This window comes from Amia ocellicauda, chromosome 1 (assembly GCF_036373705.1).
Source record: "Amia ocellicauda isolate fAmiCal2 chromosome 1, fAmiCal2.hap1, whole genome shotgun sequence".
Lineage (NCBI taxonomy): Eukaryota > Metazoa > Chordata > Actinopteri > Amiiformes > Amiidae > Amia > Amia ocellicauda.
The window spans coordinates 36,798,140-36,818,588 of record NC_089850.1 but is presented as its reverse complement, the minus strand read 5'-3'; the positions used below and the strand labels follow the sequence as shown (position 1 = coordinate 36,818,588).

Genomic DNA, 20,449 nt, shown 5'->3' with positions numbered 1-20,449 from the left:
CTATTAGGAAAGCTGGAGGTGAGTGATCCATTGCATTAACAGCCATGATAAAATCATCACCCCAGGGCTGATTACGAGGCGCCAGGATGCCACCTATACAGTCTGCATGCTCTCAAGACACTGGCTTAATCACTTTGCTCAGGAAAGACACTGCAAACAGAGGACCGAGACTCCCTCACCAATTTCTCATTGAAACGTGATACTGAGTTTTGGATTAAAGTTACCTTGATTCCTTAGCCAGGCATTACACTGGACCTCTTTATAGTGCAAGGAAATTGCACATGAAGCAGTCATGGGGGTGGGGTCAGAGATAAAAGTGAATTTAAAAAACTGAACTTTGGCTGTATCAGTTTCTTTTGCCTTCTCTCCAACTTTAAATTAAAATATAAATAATATTATGATATATAATAAATATTATTTATTGGTATTATTTTGTTATTCGACTGTAACATTTGTCATATTCAACAAGGAACTGAAAAGTTAAGCCGTGTATAGGTTATATACCACAGAGCACTTAAACACAAAATACAGAATACAATACAACATTCATTTAGTTTTAGCTTACGGCTTTGACCGTAGCAGCAGCATTACTAGTGTTCAATACGAGCCCTCTCACTGCCTTTTAATTTTGGGACCCTAATCAGCTGACCAACCCCAGTCACAAAATGCCTCAGAGAACAGTTCAACGATTCTCACTTTGGAATTGGCCTGCCTGTGCCAAACTGATCATCTGAGGTGACCGAAAAGAAAATGAAAGATGCATGGATATTATCACCATTCTTTAGTTTGCCATTTTTTATTCTAAATGAAAACTATAACAGCAAAACAAAATATTAGAATTACTTGTACAGACTGCCACCTCGCATGCTCTATGGTAGACTTTACAATTTCACTGTGCTCTTTTTCTTTTCAGTGAAAACAGGTGTAAACGTAGACGAGTCATAAATGTTTTATTGAATGAGGACCCCTGTGTTGGACTGTGCTGAGCTATGTGAAATTATTCTGGTGAGTTCTGTACATGGAATAAATCTATGCTAAGGTAAATACAAGGTGGAGGAGAGAGGCCTGGCAGGGTGTCAATTCAGGGCTCACCTCATGAAGGGACCACTGCTCTGGGCTCCTGGAACATCCTGCTGACGGGTCAACCCTGACCTCTGACCTGCAGCTGAGTCTTCTGACCCTTGCTCCTGATGAAGAAGAAAAATGCATCAACAATGTCAAAGACTCACTCAGTGTCGGCAGTATCCTGGAAACATTATGTACCGGTATGGCATTTTCTACATTTCTAGTCGTCTCCTGTGATATTCTGAGTCCAGTTAGAATGTAGACTTGAATACTTAGGAAGTATTTTAAAGATCAGGTGTGTCTGAGTTTTGAAATGAAAGATAATGTTCAGGCTGCTGTCATTCTTCAGCGACGTTTAATTTTTGGAGTGGGAAAAAAGCAAAAATGAATACAGAATCTATAAACATTTGTACTAGTTCTTAACATAAGTAAATTCACACAAAAAATGTAAGGTTTCTGATTGTGAGTATCAATCAGGTGATATGGATACAACAACAATAAAACAAACAACAGTAGAAATAAACAGCACCAAGCTATTATGATGTGGTAACCAAATACCTTTAAATGCTTTTATTTTGACTGTAAAGGCCAAGGTGCCCTTGAGAAGCAAGGAAATGTAATCACTGATCTGCGGGACTGTAATCTTACGCTCCCCAACCTGTAGTAATAGTGGCGGAGCAAAATGCATGCAAATCGCTTGAATAGGAAGCTTTCTATCTGTCAGGAGCAGAAGCGCAAATTACAAAAGCCCCCTTAGACCTTTTCTTTTGCATTTATCGCTTTATGTAAATTCACGCATTGGACACCACGGTTGACTGACGCCTACATGAATAAAAATCATATCTTTAAAGCAACAGTGTGTAGCTTAATTTAGTCATTACTTGCGACACATTAAACTACATATCGTCCCAACTATCCCCACATACACGTAATACAGAGGGTTTTAACCTTCCTGTGGCACAGGAGGCTGTGAAACCTCTTACACAGAATAACTGATGGTTTACCCGCCCTGGACAGTTTCAGAACGTAGCACAAGAATTTCACAGCATAATTTCACAACTTGGGATGCAGGAGGCTTCCAGTCTTTAACACAAAAGACTGAATTCTCAATAAATAATCACGGTGCTATATGCTGTGCCAAAAACTTTCTTTACCAGGTAATGACATAGAAAGAGAAAATAAAGTGATGAAAATAAAATTAATGATATCATTCTGTTCCTATTCCACAGGCCTCTGCAGTCACTCCCCACCCTTGAGGCCCCCAGCTCTCCCCGGCCCTGGCACGGCGAGGCTGGCGGTAGGTACACAGGAGCTGCTAATGAGACGTGTTTAAAAAGCTGGATCGTGGCCCATCCATTTACTGTTCCAGTTTCAGACTCCCAGAGGTGTGAAACTGACAGGTGCTGTTTGACCTACAAGTCTCGGCCGAGCGTAGAAGGCTCTGCTTAATCCTCCATTCAATCACCGCCTCAGATACAGTTCCCCTCTCTCCTGACGGGTTCAGCAATCAGGGCTGATCATTTCCCATAATGTCTGGATTAACTACTGCTATAGCGTCTGTTCAGTGCCACATGCACCGCATGGCTTTCTGGGTAGTCTACTCTTAAAGAGCTTTTTCAGTTGGCAGGGAAAGTACCTGCTTAGCATGCAATTCCTTTCCAGCATATTAAACTTGTCTGAATGCAATTTATCTTTGTAGCATTAAAAGGAAGCAGTATTTTTCAGTTATTTTGCATTTGGTGAGGGTATCTTGAGCACATGGATATGATACAACACTCTAAATAACATGATCAAAATCTTAATATAACTTCAGCTTAAATGCAATAATGACATCATAAACAAGCCCCAAAAAGCCAAACCAGGATGTTTAATACAGTAGGAACTACTGTGTCCTAAAGCCTGGCTACAGTATGGAATGCAGTGTGTGTCTGAGTGGCTCAGTGTTTATAGGTTTGGGTTAAAGTGTAGCAGAGAAAACCAGAAAAGCATGTCACTGCTAAGATCAGGGTTTTCCCCAAAGTGCCTGAGTTTTTAACAGTTTAGAAGTTGCAACACACTGGAAAAGCAATATGGCCTCTGGTTTCACTGCAGGAATTGTTGGTGCTCTCACCCCTGGTCAATTGCTCATACGCTGAACAGAAACGTCAGAGCTCAATTTGTCATGCTGTGATTCACATCCTTTTCGGATAACCCCCCCAGCTGCTTATAAGAGTGACAATATAGAGCAGCAATCATGTGTGTTTGAAAGGATCAGCTCATACTTTGAAGATTGGCAATTTCCTCTGCTGTGTTTTAAAAATAGATATGTTTATGCCTTTCTGTTCCAATTTAACAGTAAGGCAAGCACTCCCAGCTGTACAGTTTGTGAGAAATAGTCAAGATAAAAACAACTGATATATCGGGAATTTCACAAATCAGAAGCCTGTGACTAAAAACATACTTATTCAATTTATATTATGGTTAAAGAAAAAATATAATATTGTTGTTTTTAGGAATATGTGCACATTGTATTTTCTTCCATGAACAACATGGGTTCAGGAGTGTTGTGAAAGTGTTGTTTCAGGGCAATGGTTACCAAATCCCAGTCCGCAGAGAGCCAGGACAAATAACTACAAATATAGTTAAAAACACATTTCACAATCAATTACATGTTTTAAGAACACTTCAAGGCACAGACTCCATCACATGCATTTTACCCCCATCCTGCGTTACTCTTGGCATGTTCAGTTCTCGTGTGCTTTTCTTTGCAGGTTGTGCTGAGCCCTGCTGAAAGACTTCTCGGGACAGAATAAGAGATACTCATTCTGAGAGTTGGGGAAGTATATTACTGTGATGGTCTTTGCAGTGTGCACATGTGTAAAAGACACTTACAGACACAAGCTGAGGTTTGAAGAAAGCAAGATTATCATCATTTCTTACAAAACATGATCTGTCCCTTTACATTGTATAAAGGCTTGCAAATATATTACAAAGTCAGACCAGGCCCTTCAGCTCTGCACTGTGCTGAGGGACTTTCTGAGCTGCACATGGAATAATCATTAATGGAAAAAAAAATGATTTAAATAATTAAGTCATAGAAAACAAGTAGAGTGAAGATGTTCCCTGTGGGAAAATGTATTATCGCCAATTCAGGCCGACAGCCACCGTGGCGTGCAGATTCAGGAGTGAGAATCCAGCTCGCTGGTGCAGGCCTGATTTGCTGTAATTCACCGTGAAAGAAGGGAGCAGAGTACAGGCAACACACACAGGACAGACGAGAGCTGGTTGAGGAGAGTACTGACATGCAGAGGTCGTGAGTGTGTGTGAGAGAGAATGGGAGGGGGCCGGGGGCAGATAGTTGATACCTGCAGCCTTGACGCCTCCTCAGACCACCACACTTCAAAGTCCTTCAGCAACTTCAATTTGCCTCTCTTCAGCAGCAGCTGCAAGTGTTCAATCTCAGTCTTCAGCCCCTTCAGTCGGCTGAAGGTAGCTTTAAAACTGGCAAGGAGGGGATTGGGAACAGAAACAAATTACACTGAGAAGTGCAGATCAGGAAAAATGGCAAAAGCAAGCACAAGTGTTTTTTTTTCATGTCCTCTTGCACTGGATAAAAATGTTTCTGAATGTAGAAGCAACCTGATTTGAGACATGTAACAGTCTGTTGTGTTGCAGTCCACTGTTTTAGCCTAGCATAGGTCATGCTTTGACATATAGGACAATGTTGACACTCTGGACAATACAGACTGGTACTTGTATCAAAGCGTTGCCTCAGGTATACCTTTGAGCGCCTGACCCACACAGACCTTCTGAAGCAAGTGCAAGTCATTTCACTTTGGATTCCTATTCATTTTTAAATTACCTCAGATGTTATACATGCAAAATTAGTTTTCAGCTACAACAGAAGAGACTTAACTGGTCCGCAGCTCTCTAGACACCCTAAACACAGACTGACTGCACAGTGTCGCAGCACTCATCACACTGAAGTGAGAATGCTAGCTTTCACTTGTCAACCACAGCGGTGCTGATTTCTCTTCAGTGGAGATGTCATCATGCCGGTAATGGGGTGCTTTGATGTCTACAAGCACACGGATGAGTGAGGTTTTGGATTAGTGCTCCTGCTGCTCCAGGATATTTGGAGAGTTCCAATGTTAACTGGCAATTGGACTTGGGATGTGAGGGAGGCGACAATGATGCTGAGAGCACCCGTCCACCCACCCACCCTTTCTCACCTCTTCTTTTCTTCTTCGATTTGCTGACGAAGCTGCTCCTCCACTGGGTCAGCTTCAGCCAGGTCTGCAGTGCTGTCTGCCACCCCTAGAGGGAGCACAACTGCCGCATTAGAGAAGTGCTACATGGAAAAGAAGAAAACGTGTCTTTTTGCGATTGTGATTGTGTGTCTGTGATAGTGTGTGTGTGTCTGTGATTGTGTCTGTGATTGTGACTGTGTGTGTGTCTGTGATTGTGATTGTGTGTCACAATTGTGATTGTGATTGTGTGTGGAAGGGAGGCTGAAAAGGTTCTTACTTTCTCAAGGTTCTTGACTTTCACACAAATGTATTACATTTGAAATTTTAAAATACGCAACCTATCAATATTGCAGAGCGACTGTATACTCCTTTAAAAAACACACCCAAAAACACTTAATAAAGCGCATTTTATCCGATTAGGCTTCCCAACCACATGTCTGGTTAGGGCACTTCATGAGAGAAATAAATATTCATATTTTTTAAAGTGAAAGCTGGGTTTGTGCCCTCATAAATATGATACCTCGACTATCTTTTTATAAGCAATTAATTTCTACTGCTCTGACTCACCAATCCCCTGTGTGACATGTCTGGAACAGAAAATGAACTCGGCATCTCAAACCCACGACAGAGCCTATAGACTTTCCAAAGAGACATGAAACCAAGATAATACGATGTGCAATGGGACAGCTAAGTGCCCTTCTGGACTTTTTAAAGGGTAAGGCTGTGAGTCTGGTGGCTGGGGAAAACGCATACAAATGCAGTCTACAGGTATGTTCAATTTCTCAGAGTGTAAGTGGAAAAGGTCTTGGTTTCCAAGCCATTCATTTTCTGAGTTGATCCCCTGATCAGACTGAAAATTTGGCGATACTGCAGGCTACATACTCCTTTGTTATTCCAGCCAAGATGTAGCTGTTCTTCACTGACTGTTTCTCTAGACACATGCAGGTTTGTGCAATGTGAACATTTATTCTACAAATGCACAGGGTCACTTTGAAGTGTTTTTCAATCCTTGCATCATTGTTGATGCTGATGTTGCTCTCTGTTTCTGTCTGTATTTTCCAGGATTGAGTCAAGTCTCCATGTAGCCTGCTTTGCTGTCCAAGTTTAAGTACAGACTGTGCACAGTACTTATACTTCTATACAGCGATACAAGAACACAATATTGAACCCATTAAAAGAAGTGTAGCTCACTTAGACCAACAAAAAGATACTGCATGAATGCCTTGATGAACTGTCTTCAAAACCTGGCTAGCAAACAAACCTGACTCTGGTCTTTGAGGACAGAACTTGGCCATCAAACAGTTTAAAATAACTTTACATTAATGTAATTTGGTTAACATGATCACTAATATTTATAAAAAACAAACAAACAGGTCTTCCTCTGCAGAAAAAAAAATAAAAAAAATCTTTGTGTAAGCCCTTGAGAGAAGCCACACTTTGTGCACAGTGATCTGTATTTACACAGTCCAAGGATCTGCACTCATAAGAAAAGCATTTAAATATATTTTGTCATGTTATTAGTTCTTGGAAGAAAATATTATGACTACTCTGAAATGTAAATTCAGTCAACACATTGATCAACATTCACAGAGTAAGGATTAAATAAGCTGCTGGGTGTTTTCTTTTGTGTTTAGTCACAGCTGCAGCAGATTTGTGCTAATATTATGTCTTCTCTCATTTAGAGCCCTGTTGGCAGAGATTTTGCACTTTACCACTTTGCTAAAAAGATTATTCTGCACCATGCTGGTGATAGTGCAAACGTTTTATTACAGGAAAACCTTTGTTCTTCGAAATAGATGTATATATTTTTAAAAGTGCGTTGTGTGCATTGTTTGTTAATTCAACACTAATGAATTCATTGGACATAATGGAGGTCCTGCAAACAATTAGACAGGAGGACTTTAGAATATAAGTAGCTTTTAACAACTAACAGCAATGGAAACAATGGCTTTATTGTTCAGTACCAGCAGCCTCAACATGATACTTAGAGAAATGCGCAGCCAGAAACGCAGTGTGAAATCCTCACAACAACACAGTTTGCCCTCTTTTAATTTAAAGTTGCAGAATCAGGTCAGGTGTAAAGCCGACTTAAAAAAAAAAAAGTTTCTACAACCTCTTCTCTTTACAATAATTTTGAAAGCCCTTCAAATGTATGTACATTGAACAGGAGGGCTACTATGAGTACAGTGTAAAACCCTGTCTGCAGGAAAGCTTCCAGCTGGACCAGGATGAATGTCCAACAAGCCACCTATGCTCAACCATTGTGTAAGGACTGTGATTGTTGCATTCCTCTGGGTAACACAGTGCTCGACTCTTTAAACCGCGCTATAAAACATAACACTGTCACAGTAAGAGATACACAGAGCGCAGAGGAAGATGAATGAACAGGACTTCACAACACAAACAGAGAGATCGGCACAGTGTCATACTGGCAGGGGATGGCGGACAGCTGTTGAAAAGCCTCAGAGAGAGAGTCCACACAATAAACTGTGTAGGGACTGGTCTTGCTGTGCATCCCTGTGGTTTTAAAATCTGTAGATATACAGCATGTTATACACACTGGTTTACAAGCCCATCACAAGGCAGATAGATATTTTATATGTTATGAATTATAACTAAGGTTGTGCACTTCAGGGCGTGCAGCTCAGACTCCCTCTGCTGTCACACTGAGCACAGAGACGCATTTGGTCATGCACGTCCCACAAGCAAAATATTGGGGTCAAAGACTGTACAGTAAGGATTCAAACTCACAAACACCAGTTCTATGCTGTGTGAAGTTAGGTCCATAACTATTTGGACAGTGACACAATGGTCATCATTTTGGCTCTGTACACCACCACAATGGATTTGAAATGCCCCAAGAACAAGCAGGAACTAAAGCCAGCTGCAGTAGAGGCCTGGCAGAGCATCACCAGGGAAGTAACCCAGCATCTGGTGATGTCGATGGGTTCCAGACTTCAGGCAGGTATTGAAACTCACAATTTAATTCATGATTATGTTAGTTTGTCCAAATACTTTTGAGCCCCTAAAATTGGGGGGACCACATATAAAAATGGGTGTAATTACTACACTGTTCACCCAAATTAGATGCAACCACCCTCAAATTAAAGATAAAAGGCTACATTTAAAGCTTGATTGTTTCCTTTCAAATCCAATGTGGTGGAGTACAGAGCCAAAATTATGAGTATTGTGTCACTGTCCGAATATTTATGGACCTAACTGTATATGTGTACACCCCAGACACACACACTCAGCACTCACACAACTACGGGGCCATTTGGAGAGTGCAATCACCCTAAGCAACATATCCATGTGATGTGGGAGGCAACCCACTTGGACACAGAGAGAACTTGCTAACTCCACACAGGTAGATACCAAAGACCGGAGCTGTGAGACAACCACATTACCACTCACCTTATCCTAAGCCCTAATTTCATTCATTAGTTTGATATTGCTGCACAATTTTGCAAAATTATTACAAATAATGCTCTTAAAATATAACCAGAATGAACCCAAATCCTATTCAACACCAACATTTGAAAGCTAGGCCCATACAAATCTACACATGATTCAGGATATGTGGACGACATTTTGACAACGACAAAGACGTGATGAGGAGTGTTAGTGACTGGCTACACAATGAGAGCCAGTGATCTGCTGTTCAGATCGGTATTCAGTCCCATTACATAAAAACATAAGAACATAAGAAAGTTTACAAACGAGAGGAGGCCATTCGACCCACTGTGCTCGTTTGGTGTTACAAACGAGTTACAGTTTGCTAGGTTTGCAGCTGTTAAATTTTCCCCACTGCAGTCATATGTTCTTTTCAGGGATTATTACAGTGAAAAGGGCGGGAAACACTACCAATACAATGGCATATGGTTTATTTTACAATATGGTTTGGTTCCAGTTACTGCTTTCATTAAAAGTCTGCCAAGGAATGCAACAGCCTTTTTCATCATACCTCTGTATCATCACTTAATTTGAATCCTTTACTACTGTAGAGTTATGAGTCGTTACATTATTATGGCCAGTTGAAAAAATACAGTTCTGTCATCATTAGTACTTTCAAAATATCAGGGATATAATTCCACTCAATATGAATTACAGGGTTATCAAGGTCTGCATGGGACACAAGGAAGTACACACTTCATTCACAGTGCAAAATAGGAACCAGAGGCCCTTGAACAACTTCATTAAATAATACATCTTTTTTATACAATATGTTAAGAAACTGTGTGCAACACACTTAAACTGAAGGCATATTGAAGAAAAAAATCGAAGATACTAAGATTAGAATTAAGATGATTTATGTACCCTGTTTGGAACTCACCGTGAGCCACTCTGCGCATTCTGCGCTGCTCTAGTTGCCCCTTCAACTCATCTGTGAGACAGAAAGAGAGACAGAGAATGAGAGAGGGAAATATTAGGGCTGTGAATGTGGTAGATCTGACTGACACTGTCATATTAAAATGGGCAAACAAAAAAAAATAAAAAATAAAAATGTAATTATACGAATACCCCCACTGTGCTTCTCTACCCACAGTATGAATACCAGCCATTTTTGCATGACTGTACTGAAACTTTTATTTGGTATTTCTTATGATGAAAAAGAAAGAAAGAAAGAAAGAAATCGCTTTGAAGACCAAATCAAAACTTTGACCTACCCACAAATGGCAAAGTATAAACCCATACCCTATCACAGTTTATTTCACTTTCAGAGGACACTTTGTAGTCAATAAAAATGACATAGGGTACAAGTTTGTACTTTATCTGCTCTAAACCACTGAGTCTGCCATTCACCTTGGACAAGAAAGCTTTGATTTATTTAAAAATGGTGCAGAAGAATATAACTAGCAATGTTGACGCAGATACAGAGGTAAAGTAGAGGCATGTCTGACTGATGTGGGTCTGCACTAGACTGGAGGAGCTGAAATAACACAGTGATAAAAACATCTGGGCAGTTTATAGCTTAATTACTGGAATGCACATTTACACACTGCTGAACAATCACATCAGTCTCCCAGTAGCAAAGGTGTTTAATCATTTAGTTGGAAGCTTTAAGATCCTAAAGCTTTCAGCAGCGCACTGATCTATGGACACATCAGTCAAGCTGCAGTGTTGCTTGGAAGGAAATTTATCTTACCTTAGTAATATAAAAAGCTGAATATAATCTCTAAAGTGTTTGCAAATTAGTTTTAATCTTTGTCTGTTTCCCATGTGCCAGCGAAGTAGAGAATTGCTGCCAGCAGCTATTTCAGCAATGGGCATGCAATGTCTACCACTGGTCTAGCTGCTACACTGCATCCTCTTAAGGGTCTCCTCTCCAAAAACTGGAAACCACTCATCCCAAGAGGCAGGGAAACATTAAGGGTGAAAGAGAATAAAGGAGCGATGCGACTGGCAGGCCCAGGCCGTTGGAGAAGAAGCTGGGAAGTTGTGACTGCGTGCAGCACGCTGTCAGTCCCGCTGTGATGGATTGGTTTTTGTTGGCGGCCGCTTATGGGAAGGATCCAGGTCTCGGAGGTATGGAAAAGCCATGAAACAGAAAGAAAAAAGAAAGAGCGAAAGGAGAAATGTGCCAGCACCCACCCCTTCACACACACCCCCAACCTATCTTCAAAAGCCAGTGTACACAGTTTGACCCCTCTGTGAGGAAAAGAAAACTGGCACCAAAAAATATTCTGGTATGTATAACTTTTGATTGGTTAATGCTCATGTTATCCCTTAATTTCAAGCACCATCTTACAGTATTATCTGAGTAATTCCTGGCATTACTGAATGTGGGCACCCATAATCCTCTTAGTAACCTCTCATTTTAGCATCTCCTTGAGATTGACTAGGTACAGAGTGATGTATATATAAAACATAGCAATAAATAAATGCTATAGGTCCCCAAGCTTTAAACAGACCCGGACAAACTAGCATTCGGCATATTTCAGTTTTACCACACTGCTTCTTTCCATCGAGATTAAGCTTTTAAGCACACAGAGTAATGCATATACTGTAACTAGCGCTAGCGCAGATATTACCACTACTACTATTATTTATTTACTTCTTAGCAGATGCACTTAACCATTCAAATATTAACCATAACATGTTTTGTACCATATAAAAATTAAATTGTGAACATGTTAAAGCAAACTCAATCGCAGAGCTAATTGGACCCCCTATGACTGTTTAATACACACACACCCCTCTCTCCCTTAAGAATCCAAATACTCCTCCATGTGGAAACCCCCCTACCCCCCCACCATTTGTCAGATTTTCCGGAAGGATAAAGTTCTGTGCCCAGAATATTTAGTAAGATCTGGAACCCTGCAGTCCAGAGACCTAGATGTGTTTCCAGGAAGAATGATCCAAAGTAAGTGTGTTGAAAAGGTTTGGCAGTACATGTTTTTGTTCCTTATAATATGGCAAGCTATGGCTAAGACACCAGATACAAACTGGGGGTTGATTCCACATACAGAAAAACAGCATATTGTACACATAGGGCACACTTGCATCATAAATATTAAGACACTTCATTTAAATTTTTGTTTGATTGTACAAAAAGCTCTTGACTGGAAGAGACAACAGAGAAAATCCACTTGCCAAATGTCTGTAAATACAGCAGTGATAAGTAAGACATCTGCTTTGTTTGTTTATTTCAAAGAATTACTTTATTAGAATGAAAACGTGAAGTGGCTATTATTGTAACAAAGTGATTCAAGGATGATTTAAGTCCCATTATCATTTATATAGGCAGAGATAAGCACTTAACAGCAGTTCGTTTTGTAGGTAGAACTAGACAACAAAGTGCTCTTCATAGTCGACTGTTTCCAAAGACCAGCAATGTATCTACTTCACTGAACACGGCACAGAATCCATGCAAAAGGTAAAACGGTTAAAGAGGACAGTTAAGTGGTGGCTGCTTTCAGATGCTGAACATTTGAACATTAAATACTCTTGACAGCTCTTAGAAAAGTGAATCTCATCCTGCAGTGCTCAGGGGCAGGAAGTCCAGAACCAGTTTCCAGTTCAGAGGGTTCCCAATAGAGGGTCTAGCACTGAAGTAGTGGTTCAGTCAGACATGACACATGGACAAGGCATTTAGAGCTCTTCTGAAGTCCCAGGTTCATCGCATCTCGCACACATTTAAAACTGAGTAAGAGGAATAAGCTGATAGGAGGTGGTAAACACAGAGAGCTTCCCTATGAAGAGGTACTGCAGCGATGTCAGAAAGGTCCAGCGAGAATAGACAGGATACAGGGAACGACCTGGTGAAGCTGATAGATTACTGCGATGGCTTGCAGATGCTGAAGTGATGGATTTATGGTGCTGCTGTTGGCGGAAGGGAGTCCCACGTCTGTGTCATTATTATGACTATTGCATGAGGACCAAATCAATTAGATCTTCACTGGGGAGAGACAAGGGGGATGGGGGCATTCAAAACAGAGCAGCAAAAGTCCTGTGAACGGTTAAAGTTTGTAGCCCAGATCCCCCTAATGTATAGAGTAATGGATTGCTGACAATTGGTAACAGGACTGGGATGCAACAAAGGGGGTCACAGCAGGACATTTATTTTATTAATTTACTTTTCTTGATTTAAATGTATAGCCGTACTGAAAAGAAATAAAACCAACACACCATTTTAAGATTCAAGCATCTGATCATTAATGTTTTAGTTTTAGATTCCTTGGTTTTCTACATATTTGCTGCGTTGCATTTTTGCCACTCATTGAGAGGTGTGGAATGATGGCATGTTTTGGGGCGAACACTGGGCATTCTAAACTTTGAAAGTTGTAATAGTCAGCAATATAAACAAGAACACTGGTGGCTGGTGACTTTTTTGACAGATAAGGCACGTATCAGGGAAAAAAAAAAAAACGGACTACAGGTTAATTGCATTTAATAGGCCTATGTGTTTCAATGAGTATCAATACACTAAAACCAAAATGTTTTTTCTTTTGAATTAAGGTTATTTAACTGCACAATAATAATAATAAAAACAAAAACAACAACATGAAGTATAAACAGTAGCCATAATATCTGCATTAATTGAAAAACACAACACAAGCACTTTAAGCACAGATTACAGATTTGCTTAAAAAACTAAAAAGGGATGTAAAATAAAGACTAAAACAACGTATATACTGCCCATTCAATTTATACTCATTAGTTGCAAGGAACACATATAAAAAGACAACCTAAATATTGCAGAATTAATTTAACAACAACAACAAAAAGTGTGATGCCGTATGCCTACCTTACCTGTACTGAAGGTCGGTTTGCATTTTTTTTTTTTTAGTAAAACGTGCAATAACATTATGTAGGGAAACCTCATTCCTTAGTTCTGCTCCTGTGATGAGCTGTTGAAAGTGGCACTTCTTGACAGACTTTTCCAGTCACAGTACAGAATTATTTTTTGGTTGACAAGCAAACATGACCAGCAGTATAATTTGTTAGTCACGGTGCGACTTGTGTTTATGTACCCCATACCAGGACACCTGAAACTGCCTGGATTGTTTCCTGTCTTTCTTAAAAATGTCCAGCACAGGTTTTATTCTGCCCTCCTTCACAAAGACACACCTCTCTTTGTCAGATCTTAAAAACCACACTGTTTTAACTCACTCACAATGTCGTTCTGTACAGAATTCATTTTAAATGTAAAATAAATACAGAAAAAACAAATATATTCTTAACCACAAAACTGACACATTCAAGTTCAACTCTTGGTTGGTGAGGCTTAGTGCCTCATGTCCTGTTTCTAGCCTCACATTAAAAAAAAAGTATGTTCTGCACTCTGGTGCTGCGCTTCCGGGTTTCACAATAAGCTAAAAAGGGCTGCAGGTATGTGCGCAGTGTTTATATTAATGTAATAGGTTAAATAAACAACCTTTGAACCACTTTCAATTGGAGAAATAACAAGTGAACTTGCAAGACACTGTACAAAAGCCAGACTGTCAGAATCCCTGACACAACCCTGCTGCTCCTGCAAGTCTCTGCAGCAGAACAATAACACAGACAGGTGAAAAAATAAATACACACAAATGTGTGTATATATATATATACACACACAAACACATATATATATAGTCAAAATGTATGGTCAATTGAATAACTCTGGGCTGGGCAGCATTCGTTGAGGTTAAAGAAACATTGCCAAGTACTCAGCTTTCAGGTAGACGCATGGCTTTTCACTGGTAGCTTCTTGACACTACATACACTAGCAAAATACAGCACTGCAATATAGACACTGCGCAGTTCAATCAAGTCTCATTTTCTGTTTTCTTATAGGATGATGGAATTCTTACGATTTACGGTTCCAAATTCTAGACAGGAATAATCAAACAAGCCAGATGTTTACACAATAGTCCAAGAATGCACGGCATGTGTTCTGTTAGAAATAATGAAAACAAAGATAAATCTGCACAACATTTCAAAGTAGAAGAATTTTCCTCAAGTTCAGTTTCATATCTGGTTCATTTTTCCATCTTTTCATTTTTTGCTTGTTTAAGAACGTGTTCTGTTGCACTCGCTGCTAAATATGGTCTGACGCAGCTATCTTCTAAGTGGCTGGAATGCACCGTTTGCTTTACTTAAGTCCTTAGGCATTGTGAACCCCACCAAATTGTTTACATTGAACCTCCAAAACTAGCAGACCGTTTTCTGCAAACGCTTTATAATTTGGAGAACTTAATCGCCGGCTCCTTGAGACTATGAACAAATGTAAGCTTCTTCTTCATAAACACTGAAGCTCCCCAGACATATTACAAGTGTTTGCATGCTCCCCATATTCATCTTCATCCAATAATGTACACAAACATGGCTGGAAATAAAACGGTTAGGGAAACTAAAATGGTTCATATAGAGGTCTAGGATTCCTTTTAACCAGAGAACAATCTGGATAAGCTTCCTATAACAAAGCTGTTATACTACATATGCATTATGCATTTGTACATTGCTAGAAAAATATAGTGCATTATAGTGAGAAAGGTCATCATTTAGTCATCTGGGTGAATATTCTTCACCACAAAGATACCTTAAAGGGTACACTGGGAAGAAACATAGAATGGAACCAATACAAGATCCAGTACTGATTTAGTCAATTCCTGTTTAGCTGGTCTGGTGTGCACTCAGCTATATCTATTAATATCTTATTTTTTTAGTTCCTGGATTTTTTATATATTTTATAAATCCTTCTTTCACAGTGAATCAAGGTCTTATCTGATAATCATATTGTTTAGTTACTATTTCACATTACAAATCATACATTTAAAACATGTCCTAGGAATGCATTGGGCAAGTCCTTCAGTTTACAGTAGAGCTACAATTCATTTCTGTCTCAGAACACAGCACAGAGCGTTGTTTTGAGTGTAGGACCCCAGATCACTCCAAGGACTGGGGCCTCAAAGTCCCATGCTACAAGTGCACAAGTACACAATATAAACTACACAATAGAAGTTAAAACTTTATAACAACTGTTTACACGAAAATATAGACAATGGTTTTCTGTTATGTAATGTACTGGTCTAACATCCAGTGTGAGGGAACTGAACTCTTACCGGAAGGAGAAGAAATCACTTCCTCAAAATTCCTTTGCTATTTTCCAGCTCAGCAAGTCCACCTCATCCACACAAGGCTCAATTAATTCAAAGTGGCGAAGTGTTGCTATTTGGGAAGTTATTTTTTCCCCCTCTTAATTTTAAGTTGCTTCTCGTTTGATTTCTCTTTTGGTTTGAGTCTGGCTATAAAGGTGCAAGAGAGCAGTTAACTAAGGTTAACTTCTACCTATGCAAAAGGTTTTCTCATCCTTCCATAGATGCAGTGACAACAGACTGGTAGAGGAAGGATTGGGTGTTACAAGCCTCCCATGGTTTGTGGGGAAATCAATGAGCCTTAAGCAATCAGTGACATAACATAGACTGCCCTTACAACGAGCTATACGGGCAGAGACCAGCTTAGATAAAGCCGGGTGGTGTGTTGGAAGAAACAAAAGTTGAGATGGGACAAGGGGAGCTCTAGTGAAAGAATATTAGGATCAATAAACCTTTATATGATTTATCATATATGTTTTTTGAGCTATAAAGGTTTATTGATCATTTATAAATGGAATTATTCATGGTTCATAACTGTTTTATGAATTATTTAACAATCATTTATTAATGACACCGTAATATAAAGTGTCTTTAATGGTGATATGATTCTAAGGTTGTGGAGTAGGAGTAAGAGTGAACCAAAACTCACTGTGAAATGATAACACTGTATCCCATGTCGGTCATGAATGGTGTTCTTAGATTTTGAGTTTCCATACTGATTATACACCTGAAATTAAGGATGGCTTGGTTGAGTTCAGAACAATTTCTCTTGCAATAACAGCTCTTAACTGCTGAATTCAGTCTACTGACATCTACCACAGCTGCCTTCAAAACTTTATTTTTGTATGCATTGTTTTCTCAACTAATGCAAGACAAACAGACAAATAAGTATATTTGGTATCAACATTACCACACTTGTGCTAATCCACAGCAGATGTAATTATTTTGTTTTCCCAACTTGAGAGGTGGTTGTTTTTCTAAAGCAGTACAAAGCAAAACAGCAATGTTAAAATCCTTGATTGTGGCAGAGTGCTATCTAATTATTCCTATGTCTCTGATTAGCGTCCTCCTCTGAGTGACAGAAGTAAAACAGTCCTTAAGGCACACGGACTGCAAGTAGCCATTTGTGGGCTCCATCTTTAAGCTTCAGTTTATCTGCTGAGTCCACAGCTTGGCATGCATTGAATATGTGCAGCAAGGAGAGGATTTATTTCTCTGCCGCCCTGACAGGCCCCGAGCCAGAAAAAGTTTCCAGGAGAAGTGCTCTTGATTCCAGGACTATATATTTTTTCACAACACAGTTCATCCCTAATGTTTTAGGATACTTTTTATAAATGATTGGTTTCGAATGAAAAAAAGCCTCAACAAATATTTGCAAATGCCTGGGGCCAAGAAGTTAAATGTGATCAGCCACATTAATCTGCAGTAGGACCGCAAATCGCTCCAGGATAGAAGGCAGGAATAAAAAATAAAAAAGCAGAAATGAAAAAGCCTGTATTTCACAGGCAGCAGTGGCTGCATTTGTATTATTATTATTATTATTATTATTATTATTATTATTATTCCCTTTCCCTTTATTAGTATTATGTTTCCCCCTGAAGTCTTCATAGTGGTGTAATACTGTAGACATTAGATGTGCATGGTAAATTGAGGCCAATGTCCCGCACTGTATACTAATTGAGCTTGTTTTCACCATGCTCTCCTTGTGTTTAATACACTATAGTATGGCACAGCCCTTGGGAGTCTGTACTTAGAACATTTGAAATGCTATCAAAGTATAAAGCAGTACAGCACAGAGAAAAGGATAGTAAAACTGCAGGAGATCACAATGGCAGCATGGCAGGTTTGCATAAAATGTAAAGGAAACCCATGTCTGAAACTGTGAAATTACCATGTAGCGTTAGAATGTAAACTTTCATCAGGGGTCATTTGTCTTCCAGAGTTCAACAGCTGCTGCTGTCTGTGGTACAAAGAGAAGGAGATCATTGCTTCTCCTCAATGGCAGTCATGAAACTGAGAGGAGCTGAGATGCTACACCTCATGCAAACGATAGGTTGCGTATGCAACCGTGGTTATCTGAGAAAATAAGCACTGCCCAAGGGGGAGGGGTTTTCAGAGCGCATCACTGGAACGTATCAAAGACATTTGTCTATCAAAGCTGCCATCGGCACTCAAACAGGACCCGTCTGCTTCCTGTTTGTATAAAAGGTGACGTCTGCACAAAGACTTCCTCTTTTTGCGGGGGACCTAGAACTCCCACGCGACCTTACAACCCTTGGGCAGTGCTTCTTTTCTCAGATAACCACGGTTGCTTACAGAACCTATCGTTATCTTTCGAGTTAGAAGCACTGCCCAAGGGGGAGGGGTTACAGTATAATCAAACTGTCGCAAGAGAGGAGGCAGTGAGCTGGTAAGAGAGCTTGCTCCGAGGCGTACCTACTAGGAGCCATACCACCATACCCTTGGGGCCACATCCGGGTTGCCCACATGTGAAGACCGGAGTCACGCTGAACTGGGAAGAAATAATGAATAGTGTATCCACGGGGCAACAAGAACCTTGTGCCTACCGCGAAGCCTAGTAATAGTGGCCTCCTTCTCTACTAGCAGGGCTAGGAGCGGGGTCAATACCAAGACCACAACATTTAAGCACAGGGTGCAGTCTCGCACCCTGTGCTCAACAAACAGCAGGCTAACTAGACTGGATAGCCACTGCTGGATAATTCAATGAATTAATGGAACAATATACACAGCGTGGCAACAAGACCTAACTCAAGTTCCTTCCGCTGGACACAGAAGCAGCGGCCCCCAGCTGCTGGCAAAGGAACTATATACATAGCAAGGTGCAACGTGCTCTCGCTAACAACAGGAGCAGTCGTCCACGCTCAACTTAATAAGGAGCAGACAAGCTCAACTGTCTATTCCAATGAACTATATACACAGTGGTGTGCAGGAACCAGCTCATGCAACACACGCAGGACACAGGAGCAAGTTACACACTGACGACCAGGACCTAGCGGCAACAGATGCTCTCCTGATGTCAATAAATCTACTATATACACAGCGGGGCACAAGAGTAAACTCAAAGCCTCCCGCTGAATACAGCAGCAGCGGCCCTCAGCACAGATAGCTTGCTAGGGTGGGGCCACAGGCCTGCTGACAAAGGAACTATGTACAATGGCGGGGTACAGGTATAAAAACACATGCACTCCCATCTACAGAATGAACTATATACAAGTCACAGTCCGGTAAGAAGGGAAAACGGTTCTGCATTGCTTTTCCCAAGAACACTCAACCGGGGCAGACAGGGATAGAAAAGCCAGGAGCCAGTGCCTGATAGGCTACTGAGGCTCAACTGAAACACCAGATCCCCAATAGAAGGAACTGGGATAGTCACGTCCAGCCTCTAGAACCGAATAAAGGTGTGCGGTGAGACCCAACTCGCAGCTGCATAGATGTCTGCCAGTGGGGAGCCTTGAAAAAGGGCCCACGACGTGGCTACACCTCGAGTCGAGTGGGCCACCAGGTGTTCAGGCACCAGGGCTCCAGCCGACTAGTAGGCTGTGATAATGGTGTCCACAATCCAGTGCAAGAGGTGCTGCTTTGAAAGCTCCTGGCCCAGCGTCCGTGCTCCATAGGACACAAGCAATTGGTCCAAACGCCGAATGTCCTTAGTGCACTCCAAATAGCACCTGAGAGCCCGCACCGAGCACAACAGGTGTAGCCTACTCTCCTCCTCCGAAGAGAACGGAGGAGGATGGAAAGCCATCAACTCAATAGGCCTGTTGATATAGAAAGGAGACAGCACTTTTGGGAGGAACGCAGGATTTAGGCCGAAGCGTAACCCTGGAACCATCTCCCGCAAAACAGACACACGCAGGGTGAACGGACAGGGCCTGTAACTCGCTCACGTGTTTTGCAGATGTGATTGCCAACAAAAACGCTGTCTTCAGTGACGCTAATCTGAGGTCAACTGACTGCAAGGGCTCAAACAGGAGGGAGCGCGGGTAGGCCTCAGCCTGTGCACACCTTTCAGAAACTGCGCCGGAGGCTCTCCATCAATCCTGACATGACATGAGGAGATGGCAGCCAAATAAACCTTGAGTGTGGACGGGGACTTGCCCTGGTCGAACAGCTCCTGCAGGAATTGCAGAATGACACCTACATGGCAATTAACTGGGTCATGAGACTTCTCCTGACACCAAGTTTTTGAAAAGTCCGCCAGCGGTAGGAGTACTGCGACCTCGTAGAGGGAGCTCTCGCCGACTGAATGGTAGCCACTACCACGTCTGACAGACCCCAAGCCATCAAGTAATCCCGCTCAGGGGCCAGGCCCAGAGCTGGAGCAGGCCTGGGCTGGGATGCCACAGTGTGCCCTGCACCTGAGATAGCAAGTCCACCCGCAGGGGAAGCTGCCAAGGCTCTCCACCCAAGAGGGAAACCAGGTCCACAAACCACAGTCTGCAGGGCCAGCGAGGCGCTACCAGCAGAACTGTCACTCGTTCCTGCATGATCTTCTCCAGAACCACTGAGAGAAGAAGAAATGGTGGGAATGCATAAAGGAGACAGCGCAGCCAC

At 41.2% G+C, this 20,449-nt stretch overlaps 1 protein-coding gene across 3 annotated transcripts in view; it reads right to left on the bottom strand.

Moving 5' to 3' along the window:
- The window catches only part of kif6 (kinesin family member 6), a 101,594-nt gene that overhangs the window by 7,801 nt on the left and 73,344 nt on the right, over positions 1 to 20,449 (bottom strand). For 2 of the 3 annotated variants that reach the window (XM_066703395.1, XM_066703412.1), the window contains exons 16-19: positions 9,628 to 9,678; positions 5,277 to 5,361; positions 4,410 to 4,545; positions 1,093 to 1,187 (exon numbers count right to left, since the gene is read on the bottom strand). In XM_066703395.1, the coding sequence (XP_066559492.1) occupies positions 1,093 to 1,187; positions 4,410 to 4,545; positions 5,277 to 5,361; positions 9,628 to 9,678 (367 nt within the window). The remainder of the gene's footprint in view (positions 1 to 1,092; positions 1,188 to 4,409; positions 4,546 to 5,276; positions 5,362 to 9,627; positions 9,679 to 20,449) is intronic. The other variant, XM_066703403.1, reaches the window with a different exon arrangement.